Source organism: Lepus europaeus, chromosome 8 (genome assembly GCF_033115175.1).
Source record: "Lepus europaeus isolate LE1 chromosome 8, mLepTim1.pri, whole genome shotgun sequence".
Taxonomy (NCBI): Eukaryota; Metazoa; Chordata; class Mammalia; order Lagomorpha; family Leporidae; genus Lepus; species Lepus europaeus.
Genome location: NC_084834.1, coordinates 28,328,789 through 28,347,548, shown reverse-complemented (window position 1 = coordinate 28,347,548; position 18,760 = coordinate 28,328,789). Strand labels below are relative to the sequence as shown.

The 18,760-nt window shown below is 37.2% G+C and overlaps 1 protein-coding gene across 1 annotated transcript in view; it reads right to left on the bottom strand.

Annotated features, from left to right (window-relative positions):
* Positions 1-18,760, bottom strand: part of IQCM (IQ motif containing M) — a 431,659-nt gene that overhangs the window by 203,078 nt on the left and 209,821 nt on the right. The window contains 2 exon segments of the mRNA XM_062198888.1: positions 8,600-8,734; positions 17,169-17,313. Of these exon segments, the coding sequence (XP_062054872.1) occupies positions 8,600-8,734; positions 17,169-17,313 (280 nt within the window).

Sequence of the window (18,760 nt, the reverse complement as noted above, 5' to 3'; positions counted from 1 at the left end):
TCTACAGCTAAAAAACTGTATAAATTTGCACTAATAATGAAAGAAGATAACTTCAAACATGCAACAAAGATCTAATCTTCATGTTTTGAATTTACTCACACTTTCCTATTAGTATGAAAGCCCTTTTCTTATCTCAATAAAGATCCTGAAATATATTATCTTTTCCTCCTGATTAACATGTCAGAAAGCCATAAAATTTGTATAGACAAAGAAAACAAAACATACAACAAACAGTTGTGTTTTTACACTACCACCAAATATATTAAAAAGAAATTAAGAACACAATTCCATGTACCATGACTTTAAAATACTGAAATACTTAGGAATAAACTTAATTAAGGAGATAAAACATCTCGACACTTAACACCCTAAGACACTGATGAGATACTGAAGACACAAATAAATGAAAAGACATCCCTGTCTGCATAGTTTAAAGGAATTAATATTACTAAAATGTTAATATCCAAAGTGGCCTACAGAGTCGATGCAATCCCTTGCAAAATTCTAAAGGAATTTAGTAAAAATAACCCTAAAATTCATATGGGACCACAAAAGATCCTAACTAGCCAAACTAATTCTGAGAAAGAACAACAAAGCTGGAAGCATCACACTTCCTGTTTCAAACTATACTACAAAGCTACAATATCCAAAGCCATATAACTATAACCATAAAAACAGATAGATGTAATAGAATAAAAATCTCATAAATAAAACTCTGCATATCTAGGCAAGTAATCTATGGCAAAGGTGCCAAGAATACACAATGCAGAATGTATAGTCTCTTCAGTAAATGGTTATCCACACACAAAAGAATGCACTTAGAACCTTTGCTTTATATGTTTTAAAAATAAAGACCCACTTGTAAAGTTTTAAATGTAAAACTACTAGTAAAAAACACACGGGAAATCTCCTTGATATTGGTCTTAGAAATGATTTTTTTTAATATGACTCCAAAAGTCATCAACATGACCAAAACAAAGTGTGACTATATCAGACTCCAAGGCTGCACAGAAAATCGATCAACAGAATTGCAGAAAATATTTACAAACCATATATCTGGCAATGGGTTAATATCCATTAAACATAAGGAACTAAATATGACTAATAGCAAAAAAGGTAATTTTAAAATGGCCAAAGAATCTTCACAGACAGATTTCCAAAGAAGACATGAAAATAGGCAACTGTTTTATGAAAAACAATGCTATCATCAACCATCAGGAAAATCAAAATCAAAACCACAATAAGATGTCATCTTAAATCTTTTCAGATCACTATTACAAACAACACAAGAGATACTTATTGGCAAGGATGTGGAGAAAAGGGGATCCTTGTATGATGGAGGTAAAAATTCTTCACCCATTATGGAAAACAGTACAGCAGTTCCTCAAAAAATTAAAAATAGGGGCAGGAGTAGAACCCAGCAGTTAAGTCTCTGGTTAAGATGCCCACATCCCACATTTGAGGGTCAGGGTTCAATTACTGACTCTGGCTTCTAACTCCAACTTCCTACTAATGCACAGTCTAAGAGCAGCAATGGCTCATGTAATTATGCTGAAGCTATTCACGTGGAAGACCTGGATTGAGATCCCAGGCTCCTGGTTTTGGGTGACACAGTCCCAGTCATTGTGGACATCGAGGCTGGAAGTAGATACGAGCTCTGTCCTATTGCTTCTCAAATAAATACTTTTTAAAAAATTAAAAAGGCCGGCGCCGTGGCTCAACAGGCTAACCCTCCGCCTTGCGGCGCCGGCACACCGGGTTCTAGTCCCGGTCGGGGCACCGATCCTGTCCCGGTTGCCCCTCTTCCAGGCCAGCTCTCTGCTGTGGCCAGGGAGTGCAGTGGAGGATGGCCCAAGTCCTTGGGCCCTGCACCCCATGGGAGACCAGGATAAGCACCTGGCTCCTGCCATCGGAACAGCGCGGTGCGCCGGCCGCAGCGCGCTACCGCGGCGGCCATTGGAGGGTGAACCAACGGCAAAAAGGAAGACCTTTCTCCCTGTCTCTCTCTCACTGTCCACTCTGTCTGTCAAAAAAAAAAAAAAATTTAAAAAGAATTACCATATAAAATGTTTTTAGTTTCTACCAAGAAGTATAAAACATATGATACAAAGATTCAGGTCACACGAATTAAAATGTATCTTTGATTAATTTTAGCAGCTGAAATTTATGGACAATCTTATCTATAAGCCAATTAAAATAAAATTCTTAATAGAATTTCCCCATGTGGACATACAATATGTACACACATATAACATAACATAATAGACCAATATAGCAATTTTAATAATAGCTTTTAAAATTTTTAACTCTTTTTGTAGATTGCCAATTGATTTGAATTGCTTTTTATTTTTAGTAACCTCAGTTAACCATACTTTCTCTCAGTTGGTACTGTTAATACATTATTGGCTTCATCAGTTTACAGAGCCATCCCAAAGTACTGAATACAATAAAAGTGGCTGGAAAAAGTCCATAGGAACCTATAGGAGGACAGCTACACACAGAACCAACAACGCTTTAGTTTTATGAGCAGCAAATCATATATAACTGTGGATGACAAAAGACTTTAAGTTGCCATGTTTAAAATTATAAACTCATCAACCAACAAGAGGCACTTGCTTACTTCACAGTATTTTTGAAAGCACCTGTAGGATTTTACAAGTATTTAACCCTTTAGGCCTCTGGGGCTTTCTCATTAAGATAACTCTCATGTCTAGTAACACAAGATCATTAGACTTTTTAATTCTCAAACATTTGTATTAATAGCATTTACCATTATAGAAACTTAAAATTTGGTACCACATCACATCTTGACAGTCCTTCTAATATAATCCAAATAGCCTGATTAGTTGGTGTCTCTATAAGATGAGAGACATAGGTCCTTCGATTTTTTCAGTTGGGCCCAAACTGGAATAACCAAAGTCCAAGATTTACTGGAAATTTTAGAGTCCAGATTGTTTGAAACTTTGATTTTTTGAATGCCTGTCAAGAATGCCAAGAAGGCTCAAAATCCAAAATATCTGGTTGAAATAGGATTCCTTAAAATCATGACATAACATAGACCAAATTTGATCATTGTTACAAGGTGATTATTCAAATCTTTGAAAATAAGCACATATTTAAATAACCCATAGCTCTTAATAAAAATTCAGCTGTTTTTGAACAATTAAAATTTAACAGACATCAAGAGAACATAATAGGCCGGCGCCGAGGCTTAACAGGCTAATCCTCTGCCTTGCGGCACTGGCACACCGGGTTCTAGTCCCGGTTGGGGCGCCGGATTCTATCCCGGTTGTCCCTCTTCCAGGCCAGCTCTCTGCTAAGGCCCCGGGAAGGCAGTGGAGGATGGCCCAAGTCCTTGGGCCCTGCACCCGCATGGGAGACCAGGATAAGCACCTAGCTCCTGGCTTCGGATCAGCGCAATGCGCCAGCTGCAGCGGCCATTGGAGGGTGAACCAACGGCAAAAAGGAAGACCTTTCTCTCTCTCTCTCTCTCTCTCACTATCCACTCTGCCTGTCAAAAAAAGAGAACATAATAGATTACTTTAACACATTGCTTTAACAGAGAATCAGATTTTAATTCTATGTCAAAGAGAAATTGAGCTTCCTGTGATCTTTTGCTGTGAGGTTTCCTTCCTTTACCTTCTTTCATATTGATGACCATGTTTCTGTGTTTCTGTGTGTAACACATCTTTAAGCATCTTTTGCAGGGCAGGATGAGTGGCAACAAATTCTTTCAATTTCTGTTTGCTATGAAAAGTCTTTATTTCACCTTCATTCACAAATGAGAGCTTTGCAGGATATAATATTCTGGGCTGGCAGTTTTTCTCTCTTAGTACCTGGGCTATGTCTTGCCATTCCCTGCTAGTTTGTAGGGTTTCTGATGAGAAGTCTGCTGTGAGTCTAATTGGAGATCATCTGAGAGTAATCTGATGTTTCTCTCTTGCACATTTTAGAATCTTTTCTTCATGTTTCACTGTGGTGAGTTTGATTACAACATGTCGTGGTGAGGATCTCTCTTGGTCATGTTTACTAAGGGGTTTATGAGCTTCCTGTACAAGGATGTCTCTGTACTTCTCCAGACCTGGGAAGTTCTCTGCAAGTATCTCACTAAAAAGGCCTTCTAATCCTTTCTCCCTCTCCATGCCTTCAGGAACTCCTAGGACCCGAATGTTGGGTTTTTTAATAGTATCCTGTAGATTCCCAACAATATTTTTTAGATTTCTAATTTCCTCTTCTTTTCTTTGGTTTGACTGTATACTTTCCTGTGCTCTGTCTTCTAAGTCTGATATTCTCTCTTCTGCTTCACCCATTCTGTTTTTAAGGCTCTCTAATGAGTTTCTCATTTGATCTATTGAATTCTTCATTTCATTATGATTTCTCGCCACTATCACAGTTTCTTGTTCTACTAGTTGTTTCATTTCATTTTGATTCCTCCTTAATATTTCATTTTCACGAGAGAGATTTTCTATCTTGTCCATTAAGGATTTCTGTAGTTCAAAAAATTTTTTTGAGGACTTCTAAATGTTCTTATCATAAATTTTTTGAGATGTGCTTCTTGCATTTCTTCTATCTCATCATCTTCATAATCTTGAATTGGTGTGTCATGTTCATTTGGGGACCTCATAATGTCTTCCTTGTCCTTGTTTCCTTGGTTTCTGCGTTTGTTGTTTGGCATGTTGGAGATATTTGGTTTCTTCACTGTGGTGTTTTTTCTTGTTATACTATGAGTCCACATTAAGTGGACTGTCTGCTTTTGATGGAGCCTTAGAGGCTTGAGATGAGTGTGGACTGAGAGCTCTGTTTGGTTCCTCAGGGTTGAGGGTGTGCTAAAGGTGACACTCCCAGGTTCGGCGTGGTAAATCTCCCTTTCTTCTTTCTTTCTTTCTTTCTTTTTTTTTTTTTTTGATTCAATAGAGAAGTAATTCCACACAGCTGAACGTAATTGGAGGTAGTTAGCAGGCGAATGATATACCCATAAAAACATTTTATATGGTTGTGCTTAAGTTTACTGGTTAAAAAAACTACACCATGTTAGATATTTAAGAGGTGTTTCCAAATATATGATTCTTAAAATTTGTAGAAGGCATTGGACCTTCTGGTAAATGTTTTCTTAAGTTGTTATCTAATGGTTGAAACTGTTCGCTAAGTATTCATGTAATATTGTTATTGTCAGCAAGCGATCCAGGACTTACTCCCTCATTTCTCTATTCTAAGCCCAACTTGTTCTCTCATTTCTCTATTCTCTTCAAGGTAGGAAACTAATTCTATTATGAAGGAAACTGTAGGATACACAATTTAATCTTTAGACCTTATAAAAGAGATGGCTAACATTTTTCTGTAATAGCATAGCCAAAATAAAAGCTTAAATTATAATCTAATTGCTAGATTTACTTCACCATCAGCGAAGTAAACAGTAAGTAGAAAAAACCTCCCTTTCAGACCAAAGGGAAAGAAAGTTTTAAAGTGAGAATATAATTTTCCTCATGGGCATTGTCTACCTTAGAAAAACTACTACAGAACATGCCTGTGACTATAGACTTGTAGTTCAGGCCACCGAAGATTAGAGATGGGACTTGGGCACACCTTGACTTGCATCATCTGGTCTGCTTTAACACAAACCAGGAGGAAAAGAAAGCTCGGCATCAGAAGCAATGGGTGGCAGGCCTATTAATGGCTGATCTGTACAGTGATCTGCCCTCAAGGAGACCCCAACAGGCCAGTCCACTGCAGTGGCTTTCAATGTGGTAAGCTTGGGCTTCAGCAGAAGTCAGCTTGTGAAGAGCCTGGCAGCTATGCCAGCTGAGTTGGATCACTGGAAATGGACCTGCCCTGGAGTCGAAGGATGCCCAGGTCAGAGCCACAGATCTTATTGGCTCTAAGCTGAAAAGCCCTTCACTCAGCCCAACTTCCAAAGTGACCACTACAGCTGAGGGGATGGTCAAGTAGGGTCAGCAACATTGAAAGCAGAACTGTAAATTTCTTGTTAGAGATGCCACCTGCCTTTACCTGGCCAGCTCTCCTCCCAGGCCAGCCAAGTAATGAAAGTCAACAGGGTGCCTTCCCCCAGGAGGTTAACACCTCCTTAAGGATGTACCCCATGTGAAGAGATAGATAGGTCTGGGCCTCTTAACTTACAAGGCCTAAAGCCCACCAGATTATTATCAAGCCCCTTCTATCAGGTTCTATTTGCCTCTCAATCAGAAAACTTAATTGTAGCTTAGACAGCACCTTTCTTAGCTCCTCTAATAATGACTCTGTCCTATATCTAGACCTTGTCTAGTGCACTTGGGCCTCATTCCTTCGTAATCATAACCTCTACTCTACCACCAATGGCTCTACTCCCAACCTGTGTGTACTGATGGTCCTCTTCCCCACTTAATGCTGTATAATTGTTCAAACCTGGTTCATGCCACTCTTAGGATCATTGGTTACTATCCTCACTCTGTCTTTTATGACCTTGTCTAAATATGATCAGAGTTGGCAAACTTGGAAGGCTTCCATAGCCTTGGCAACTCATGACGAGAGCCTAGGGTGGTTACTGGCGCCATAAACTAGAGTGTCAATTTGTTGGGTCAACAACAGGAGTCACTGTGCACTTGCTCCTCATGTGGGATCTCTGTCCTTAATGTGCTGTTCATTGTGATTTAATGCTATAACTAGTACTCCAACAGTATGTTTCACTTTGTGTTTCTATGTGGGTGCAAACTGTTGAAGTTTTTACCTAATATATACTAAATTGATCTTCTGTATATAAAGAGAATTGAAAATGAATCTTGATGTGAATGGAAGAGGAGAGGGAGCGGGAGAGTGGAGGGTTGCAGGTGGGAGGGAAGTTATGGGAGGAGGAAGCCACTGTAATCCATAAGCTGTACATTGGAAATTTATATTCATTAAATAAAAATTAAAAAAAAGAATTACCCTAAGATCTAACAAATCTATCAAAAAAAGAAAGATGGAAGAGAGGAGAATAGAGGTGAGGGGAGGGAAGGGAAGAAAAAAGGAAGGGAAAGGAAAAGAAAGAATCAGTGCATCAAAGAGATACCTGCCCGCCTACAATATCCACTGCAGGATTCTTCATAATAACCAAACTAAGAATCTAACAACAAATGAACTGATAATCAAATTTTTATACAAAGAAACATCATTCAGCCTAAAGAAAGAAGAAATCCTTCCAGTTGTGGAAACATGGATGAATCTAGAGGACCTTATGCTAAGTGAAATAAGCCAAAGTCAGAAAGACAAATGATGTCATATGTGGCATTTAAGAGAACCGAACTCAAAATAACAGAATAGAATGATTGTTTAAAAAGGTAGGGTGTCAGGTGAAATGGGGAGATGTTGATAACGGTATACAGATTTTCAGTTAAGTAGAATAAGCTCTGGGGATTGTGACTGTAGTTAATAATACTTTATTGTTTACTTGAAATTTGCTGTATTATCACACACACAAACATACAAAGTTTAACTACAGATAGGGTAGGTATGCTGATTAATTTGAGCATGGTAACAATCACACAATGTGTGAGTACATAGAGGTTAAAATTTTTGCATCAGAATAAAACTGTCTTCCAATTCCATTTCCCATAAACATTTTTAAAATTACCTGCATATACATATATAAAAACATCATATTACACAGCTTGAATATAAACAATCTTTATTTGTTAACCACATTTCCATGAATCTTAGAAATTAAATAATGAGGGGCTGGCACTGTGGTGTAGCAGGTAAAGCCATCGCCTGCAGTGCCGGCATCCCATATGGGCGCTGGTTCGAGTCCCCACTGCTCCACTTTTGATCCAGCTCTCTGCTATGGCCTGGGAGGGCAGTGGAAGATGGCCCAGGTGCTTGGGCCAGTGCACCCACGTGGGAGACCTGGAGGAAGCTCCTGGCTCCTGGCTTTGGATCAGCACACCTCCGACCGATGTGGCCATATGGGGAGTGAACCAGCAGATGGAAGATCTCTCTCTCTCTCTCTGCCTGCCTCCCCTTCTCTGTGTAACTCTGACTTTTAAGTAAATAAATAAATCTTTAAAAAAAAGAAATTAAATAATGAAAACTTAGCAGTATCTTAAGGATTTAAGGAAAATTGATTGAGATTCCCTTAGTGATATTTCCCATCCTCTTATTCATCTTCAGAAAAGAGAAAAATGTCCATTTATATTATACATATTCTCATACAATATTATCTTTTTATTTACTTGCTGTTCTTCAAGGAATTGATTTTCTAACTGTAAAACTGTTGTATTAAGATAGATTACAATGTTTATACATTCAAATTTAATTATGTTTTTCAGTACCCAATATAACTACCCAGGAGACAGTTTTTTAGCATACTTAAAATACTTGATTGTTAAAAATATACTCAGTTATATAAAAATTTTATTGTCTTAACTTCTTTTAACTCACCTTTTAAATCTCTTTCTTGATATATATTAAGACCAAATACAAAAGAAATTTGAGGAAAATGACTTACATAACATATTAACCTAATTAAGTGAAGGAAGGAAGTGAAGGAAGGAAGAAAGTAGAGAGGAAAGAAAGATGGAACTATAAAGGAATGGAGGGAAAAAGAAGGAAAAAATGAGAAAATACTCACTTCTGTGGACCAGGTCCCAAGTATCATCAATTTGTGCCTGGGTTGGGAAATGACCACAGTCATTGAAGTACTTAAGGAGCTCATTTCGATCTAGTCCTTGCCAGTCTTCTCTCTTAGCAAACATTGTTTCATAATCTAAAAGTAAAATAATGTGAAAAAAAGCACATTTTATTTATAAATGATGTATTAAGTATACTTCACCTAAAGGTTCACTGGATTTGAACAAACTCTTACTCCAGGTTGTTATTTCTACCAATATGTTTCCATGAGGCTACGCCCACGAGTGCTCCCTGAGCACCATGGCAACCTGAAGATAAATGTAAGAAATAAGTGTTCCACTCTCCCCATACTACCTATTCCACCCTAAGGAAATTTGGAGTTTACTCCCTTAGGCGAACCCTGGGTTCCTCTATTTTGCTTTCATGATAATTGTCCATAGACTCTACATATATCAATTCTGAAAGCATGTCCCAAGACACAGTTTTAATATTAGGATTTCTGATGGCCTGACTCCTGCTGACTCTAAGTATTTATTTCTTATCAGCTACTCATTTTCATTCATTTATTTCTGAACTCTACTAACTTTTTGGATTGATGACTCTATTTTTGACTGCTTGTTCTACATCCTATTCAGCCCCTAGGCAGAGCAATGTCTATTTCTCTCACTGATTTTATGAATTTCTATTTCCTAATTTAAGGTACTTTGCCACTCCTCTCTCAAGACTACCACAGGCCGGTGCTGCGGCTCACTTGGCTAATCCTCCACCTGCGGCGCCGGCACCCGGGGTTCTGTCCCGGTTGCTCCTCTTCCAGTCCAGCTCTCTGCTGTGGCCCGGGAAGGCAGTGGAGGATGGCCCAAGTGCTTGGGCCCTGCACCCACATTGGAGACCAGGAGAAGCACCTGGCTCCTGGCTTCGGATCGGCGCAGCACACCACCCGCATAATGCCGGTACGGCCACTTTGGGGGTGAACCAACGGAAAAGGAAAACCTTTCTCTCTGTCTCTCTCTTTCTCTCTCTCTCTCTCTCTCTCTCTCTCTCTCTCTCTGTCTAACTCTGCCTGTTAAAAAAAAAAAAAAGACTACCATAGAAAATCACTCACTGGAGCTAACTGTCACCTGTCAACTGTGTAATGTTACTTCACATTAGACAGAAGTTGAAGAATGACCAAAGGAATCAACACATATTTTATAAATCTAATTCTCTATGATCATGTTGCATTTTCTTCCCTCACGGGTAATATTGAGTCTCCACTCTAAAGTATGTTGGATTAGTAAAAGTCAGTTTTTACAAGATGACAGGGACTGCCTAAGTACACATTTAGTTGTTCAATATGAGGTCCCAGCCACAAAGGAACTATGGTGGTTTCTAAAAGAAGTTGTATCATCCTGGCATTCAACCACATAGATTTCAATTTTCTAATCATCCATGCACTTTTTTTAAGGAGATGGTAATGCTACATCAACAAATACAAGTGGTAACATAAATATGAGTACCTATTCCAGATCCTGAAACACAGCTATACAATAAATTTATAGCACATATTAAGTATATCTATGAATTTTTTTCTCTTGTCAAATCAGCAAACTAGAGCAGTTGCTTTTCCTATCCCATTCATATCTACTTGTTCCTTAAATTTCTGTGCCTGCTGATGTAATTTTCTATGGCCAGCATCTGCATTTCATTGCCTAAGAGCTCCCTCTGCTGCAGAACTTCACTCTGCCCACCTGTGTAGCAAGCAAGAGGTCTCAGGAAATTAAGACTTCCATTGCAGTAGCCTCAACCAATGACTGGGCAGAGTTTGTACATAAAAACCAGCACTTGAGAAAAGTTGGCTATACTGTTTTTTTGAGTTCTCTAGAGGAATTAAGATCCAGTTGTTGACACCACAACTTGTTTCATAATGCACTCTTTTTTTTTTTTCAACTTCCATCCCTTCCTTGTCTCATATTTCCATTCCACTAACATTACTTCCTGTGTACAATTCCCAAATATATTAGTTGAAGTTAAAATCCTGTGTCATGGTCCTAGTCTGGAAAAACCTATCCTAAGACATAAAGAATGTCACTTTTGACTTTTATGTTGAAATAAATATATTTCTCCTTGAAAAAAAAAAAAGAATACAGCTGATCTTTTGAACAACATGAGTTTGAGCTGCATGAGTATACTTATTAGCAGTGCTTTTTTTGAGATTTTCAATAATTTTAAAATACTTACAGATGAACTACATAGCTTCTGACCACAATGGAATGAAGCTGGAAATCAACAACTCAAGAATCTCTAGAACATATGTAAGCACATGGAGACTGAACAACATACTCCTGAATGAACAGTGGGTGCCTGAAGAGATAAAATATTTCTGGAAGGAAATGAAGATGATAATACCACATATCAAAACTTATGGAATACAGTAAAAACACTGTTAAGAGGAAAGTTTATAGCAATTGGTACCTATATCAAGAAATTGGAAAGGCACCAAATAGATGAGTTATCAGTGCATCTCAAAGATCTAGAAAAACAGCAGCAAACCACGCCCAAAACTAGTAGGAAAAAGGAGATAATTGAAATTAGAGAAGAAATCAACAAAGCTGAAACAACAACAACAAAAAACCAATACAAAAGATCAGCAAAACGAAGAACTGGTTTTTAAAAAATAAAGATAATTGGCACAACATTAGCCCAACATACCAAAAAAGGATTGAGAAGACCCAAGTCAATAAAATTAGAGATGAAAAAGGAAATGGAACACAGACACCAGGGAAACAAAAAGAATCATCAGAAATTACTATAAAGAGCTGTACACAGATCAGAAACCTAGAAAAAACGGATAGATTCCTGGACACATGCAACCTACCTAAATTGAGCAATGAAGACATAGAAAATATAAACAAACCCTAATCCACTGTTGGTGGGAATGTTAACTTTGGAAGACTATAGGAGATACCTCAAAAATCTGAATATAGACCTACAATATGGCCCAGCCATCCCACACCTGGGAATTTACACAGAGAAAATGAAATCAGCACATGAAGGAGTTATTTGCACCCCCATGTCTATTACTGTTCAATTCACAATAGCTAATATATGGGATCAAGCCAAATGCCTGTCAACTGAAGACTGGATAAAGAAATTATGGGATATATTGTAGCTTAGACAGCACCTTTCTTAGCTCCTCTAATAATGACTCTGTCCTTTGTTCTAGGCCCTGTCTAGTGCACTTGGGCCTCATTCCTTTGTAATCATAACCTCTACTCTACCACCAATGGCTCTACTCCCAACCTGTGTGTACTGATGGTCCTCTTCCCCACTTAATGCTGTATAATTGTTCAAACCTGGTAAATGCCACTCTTAGGATCATTGGTTACTATCCTCACTCTGTCTTTTATGACCTTGTCTAAATATGATCAGAGTCGGCAAACTTGGAAGGCTTCCATAGCCTTGGCAACTCATGACGACAGCCTAGGATGGTTACTGGTGCCATAAACTAGAGTGTCAATTTGTTGGGTCAACAACAGGAGCCACTGTGCAGTTGCTCCTCATGCGGGATCTCTGTCCTTAATGTGCTCTACATTGTGATTTAATGCTATAACTAGTACTCAAACAGTATGTTTCACTTTGTGTTTCTATGTGGGTGCAAACTGTTGAAATCTTTATACTAAATTGATCTTCTGTATATAAAGAGAATTGAAAATGAATCTTGATGCAAATGGAAGGGGAGAGGGAGCGGGAGAGGGGAGGGTTGCGGGTGGGAGGGAAGTTATTGGAGGGGGAAGCCATTGTAATCCATAAGCTGTACATTGCAAATTTATATTCATTAAATAAAAGTTTTAAAAAAAAAGAAATTATGGGATATAAACACCATGGAATGCTACAGAGCAATAAAAAAATCTGAAATCTGGTAGTTTGCAACAAAATGGATGAAACTAGAAAACATCATATTTAGTGAAATAAGCCAGTCCCAAAAGGACAAATACTACATATTCTCCTTGATATGTGATAACTAATAGAACATCTAAAAGGTAATCTATGGAAGTGAAATTAACACTTTGAGAAGCACTGACTTTAAACAGACTTTGTCTTGACTGTTGAAGAATATTTTTTTTTATTTCATACAATTTGTTTAACTCGTTACTTAGTACAGAGTTAACTGTATGTATATAAAGTTAATTGAAAATAGATCTTAGTAAAAAATAAGAAGCAGAATAGAAGATGGAAGCGGAAGATGGGTGGGAGGGCAGGTAGGGTGGGAAGGAATTATGTGAAGCATGAAGTTTATATTCCTTAAATAAAATGTTTCTCTGGGAAAAATTTTTAAAAAACCTAAGTTATTGAAAAATTCTAACATTTTGCTTTATTATTTTCTAGCACACAAAAAATTTCCATATAAAAATAAACTGTATCTCATGTATTATTTGTTTACCCAAGAGAACTCTTCACACAGGAAAGTAATAAATACTTGATGTTTCAAAAAAACATGTATAATGCTTCTTATCTCCTTCTGAACAGTTCATCTCTTCAGTAAATTGGGTACCACAGGAAAAAATGATCTCTCCATTTTTAAGCATTTTCTCCATATACAATAAATTAAACATATGAAATATGTTTATCAGCTATTAATGTTATCTGTAAGGCTTCTGTTCCACAGTAGGCTATTGGTACTTAAAATTAGGTGCATTAAATTGTATACGAAGATTTTTAACATGGGCCAGTGCCTATAAATCCTGGTATTTCAAACGTCAACTATACATACTTTATTATGTTTTCCTTCTGCCAATCAATTTTAAATCAGATTTTATGTACTTATTAACATTACAACATTGCAACAATATTAATAGATATCAATGCCCTTAATATGTATATCATGCCCTACCAAGCAAACCTTCAGCAACATACTAACATAATCAGTATTCTAAGTTGATCATTAAAGTTAACGTAAACATTAAACATAAATATTAATGAGATTTTCAGATCATTGAGAAATGCTTTAAAAAGTACATAGATATCTGCCAAATATCACTCAATCAGCACATGGGAAGTATGGAAATTTTTCTTTTTTAAAATGTTTAATATAAAGAAAATTGATTCAGATATTTCATAGATAAAATTCTTTTTTTTTTTTTTATGGACAGGCAGAGTGAGAGAGAGAGAGACAGAGAGAAAGGTAATCCTTTACCATTGGTTCACCCTCCAATGTCCGCCGCGGCCGGCGTGCTGTGGCCGGTGCACCGCGCTGATACGAAGCCAGGAGCCAGGTGCTTCTCCTGGTCTCCCATGGGGTGCAGGGACCAAGCACTTGGGCCATCCTCCACTGCCCTCCCGGGCCACAGCAGAGAGCTGGCCTGCAAGAGGGGCAACCGAGACAGAATCCGGCACCCCGACCTGGACTAGAACCCCATGTGCCGGCACCGCAAGGCGGAGGATTAGCCTATTGAGCCGTGGTGCCGGCCTCATAGATACAATTCTAAGAGTATAACCATACTCCCCTCAGTTCCTCCCTCCCTTCTTCAATTTCCCTTCCTTTTTTTTTTTTTCCATTTAATTATTGCAATAACATCTAAGGGACATGAAGACAAATAAGAACTTGCAAATTCTATGGATCCTAGAGTTACTTTAACTTATAGTATAAATTGATTCACTGATAGGCAATTCTTTAAATTATTCATTTGACTATTTATATTCAATGGTTCAAATCCTACACTGACCCAGAACTATCTGTCCTAACTGAACGCCTTTAGTCTATCTTGTCTGATGTCAATCTAATCACAACAAAAGTACCAGTGTGATGTCCTCAACCTATACTGCAACATTATCCTTTTTCACGGTCATCCAATGGCTTTCCGCCTTTCACAAGGTAAAATACAATGTTCTGCGAAGCCTGATACATCTTGTACTCCCCATACCTCTCCAATCTCATTTTGTTCTGTTCTCACTCACAAACTCCATTCCAGTAATATTAGTCATGCCACTTCCTCCAATAGAAGGCCTTTGTGATGCTGCTGCCTCTGCCTAGATCATTCTTTCCCCCTGTATCCACCAGGCTGGTCGCTCACTGTTTTTAAGACTTTTACTCGAGTTTCTTCCCAGCTAAACACCACCACAGAGCAGGTTGGAAAAGAAACCACATCGGATTTCATTTTTTTTTTTTTCTATACTGAGAGGTTATTTTAAGATGAAAAAAAAATACTGACATATGCAGTTACAAAGCAAGGATGTTAAATCACAGAAAGAAAGTAAAACTGGGGAAAATAAGATTCTATAAGGTTAAAAATGAATTTAGTGACAGAGTATTTAACTGAATAAAATAGCAGGGGCATGTTGGAAAGCATATGGTATAGAGCCAGCGCCACAGCTCAATAGGCTAATCCTCTGCCTGCAGCACCGGCACCCTCGGTTCTAGTCCCGGTCGGGGCGTTGGATTCTGTCCCAGTTGCCCCTCTTCCAGGCCAGCTCTCTGCTGTGGCCCGCGAGGGCAGCAGAGGATGGCCCAAGTGCTTGGGCCCTGTACCCACAAGGGAGACCAGGAGAAGCACCTGGCTCCTGGCTTCGGATCAGCGCGATGCGCTGGCCGCGGCGGCCATTGGAGGGTGAACCAACGGCAAAGGAAGACCTTTCTCTGTCTCTCTCTTTCACTCTGCCCATCAAAAAAAAAAAAAAAAAGCATATGGTATTTGAAAAATCCTTAGCTAAAAAATAAAGTAAGAGGAAAAGAAAAGGTGCTCAATGTGATAACTGTATGATCCTTCTACATATTTTAATAAATAATATTGTAAATTTTTATTCCTATCAGGTTATGAAATATAAAACGAATATCCATGAAACAGTATTAAAAATATGCTACTGAATTTTGTTCTAGGGAATACAGAGTTTATGAGCAAAAGTTAAAATTCGCATATGGCAGTGATTTCTCTAGCATGCACTCTCTTGATCTTTTTCTTAAATTTTTCTAAATAAAAAGGAGTCCCTGCAGCTTCCAAACAGAAGGTCTTCACTTTCTCTGCAACTGTCTCTCCTTTGAATTTTCTCTATTCTTCTACCTGTTTTTCCATCTCTCCAACACTTTATCCCTGATTTTTTCTTCTGGAAACCAGGCTGTTGGGCTAGCTGAACTGATCTAGCTTAGCCCTCCAATCTATGTAGAATCATCATCTCTGTCTTTCTCTTTCTCTCTCTCTCTCTCTGATTTATTCCTCCCTCAACTTCTAGCTACAGAAAAGGATAATTCTAACTCAAAGAGCACTAGTTATCTATAAATATCTTTTTACATATAAAATTACCATAACTAATGAACTTACCAAAAACTATTCTTCAATGAAATATTTTCAGTCCTTCTGATAAACCAGGCACTTACTAAATGGTGGATATTCAATCATGTACATAGCCCCTGTCTTCATGGAACTTTGTCGTAAGTGTGAAATAAACATGTTACAGCTGGCTGAACTACCAAAAATGTAGGACTTTAAATTTATAAAGCAATAGGATGATAATGCCAATTGAATATAATATACTTGCATCATTTTTGTTGCTGAAGAAACTAGCTCAAATAATCTATACTAATCCTAAGTAATAATGAATTCATTAATTATAAAAAGAAATCAGAATCCCTGAAAGTTGAGAACTTGTTCTAGGGATAAAATCCCAAAACTCCTAAGCAACATGATATTTACTCTGCTCAGTATACACTAAGTGTCTTCTGGTATCAGTATTTAAGTTTCCTATGGGGAGCTGTCCCTGTGCAATGGAAAGCCTCTGTTTAACTCTCAAACAAGGTTTCTATCTCCCATTTAAACGGGTGTCACTGCGCACTTACTCCCCATGGAGGATCTCTGTCCTTAATGTGTTGTACTATACGAATTAACAGTAAAACTAGCATTCAAACAGTACTTTATACTTTGTGTTTCTGTGTGGGTGCAAACTATTGAAATCTTTACTTAGTATATACTAAGTTGATCTTCTGTATGTAAAAATAATTAAAAATGAATCTTAATGAAGAATGGGATGGGCGAAGGAGTAGGGGATGGGATGGTTTGTGGGTGGGAGGGTGGTTATGGGGGAAAAAAACCGCTATAATCCAAAAGTTGTACTTTCAAAATTTATATAAAAGTTTTAAATTAAATAAAAGTTTTTTAAAAAGTGTCAGCCAGGTGACTCAAGCTAAACCAATCAGTTGCTCTCCTCCTGAAATATGAAGTTAAAGCAAAGGTACAAAAGCCTTTACCAGATATGGGCTTCTCTACCCTCCAGGCTACAAAAGATTGTGCTTATTTCCCACTCCTCAATTGTCAGGAGCAGCACTGATTTACATTCTGTCTAAAAGCTGATTCTTCAACTATCTGCCCAGTATTCTCCCTATACACTTCCTTTTTGCTTTGATTAGCCAGAATGAGTGTTCTGTTGCTTATAGGCAGAGGCCCCTAATACATAATCCCAACATACAAATGCCATTTAAAGCACAGTTTACAGCAATAGAAAACATGGTCTACCTTTGGTTTTTAGGTATAGTTATACATAAAATTTCAATGTTAAATTCATTCCAAACCTAAAACCAAAACAGAAACAACTACATCACTTACATTTTTTTCTGTCCATCCATTCCTCTAGCTCTGCAAGGTTGATAACCTGCCGTGTTCTCCAAAGCCCAAGTCGATATCTAACACGGTGGATCACTGCACGATACATGTTTATAACTGCTCTCAAATTGGATCCATGAAACAAAGCCTATAAAATGGTAATGCAAACAGTAAAGCTTGTTATATTTAATTTGATTTTTCCTCTTTCATCTATTTCACCCAATTTCTTGGATTATGGTTGTAATTTATCAATATTGACTGTCTCGGTTAAATATATATTTTGTTCAGTGACATAATCTCTCTCAATTTCAGAGAGCATCATTATTAGTTATAATCAGCTATTCATAATTCCTATATAAGATATTCTGATGATGGCTACTTGCATAAATGCTTCCTAGGTTGGTGTTCAGATTTCTACAATATATAGCTCAATCACCCAGAACACAATCAAAATTTTAGTAAGACAGGAGTCTGAAATGGATAACTGTTGGATAAACAGGCCATGCTGGGTCAAATCCTTGTTCTTTCTTTCCTTTGATTGTTGTACATTCTTCTACTTTACCTAATTTTCATCATGCTATTTCAGGCTTCCTGGTTAATTTCTAAAAATTCTTTGGATTTTAAAGAAAAGAAACTCCTTCAGCACAATAGCACATTTTGTCTTAGTAGTTTACTTGCATTTTCCGCATTCCACCATGATGATCTTCAAAAAATCAGAGTTCTAAAATTTCATCTATTTCAGGTCTTCCCCCTCTTATCTAAACAGACAATTTTATTTAGGAAGTCAAATATTTTTACACATCTACTGATTTATTGATTTTTCTATATTTATTAATTATTTTTAATTATAGGTTTATTTTCCTGTTCTTGACTTTTAAAGTTAGAAACTTAATTAATCTTTTTTCATTTTTTAAATAATACAGTTAACTTCATGAATTTTCCTCTGACTCAACTCTCATGTGCTTTGCATGATTTTTATAAGCAAAAAAATTGAAGCAAAAAATTTGGAAATAATTTTGCCAAGGCCCCAGAGTTAGTACATTGCAGAATTGGTTTTGAAATCAGAATAGAGACTCTCCAGAACCCAAACTTTTAATTATATTCTAAATTTATCTTAATTTAATTTAATTTAATGTTTACCCATTTTGTATGATTTTTTTGCTTCTTCCCTAGTATATTTATTATATTTATGATTGTTCTTGCACCTATCATGTTAGCTTCTCTTTTGTGTGATTCCTTAAAGAATGTATTATCATTTAGTGATCCTTCCCAAATTTTTAAATGCTATACTTATTAAATCTACATTTCTAACATATCAATATTAATGAAATATTTTAATTTTCCTGCATGGAATAATAAATAAATAAAACTCCACTACTTTCCTCTTCTCCTGTTTCCATGTAATGGCAAATTTTAAATGTTGGTTAATATATTTAAATATTTAGTAATATTCTCCTGTGTGTATTTTAAGCTGTCTTTTGTTCAGTAGACTTTTGTCCCTTTTTAAAAAAAATAATGAATTGGTTGCAGTTGTGAAGCATTTCTCCACATATGTGTCCGGTAGGAAGCAGAACCCACTTCCCACAATTTGAAGC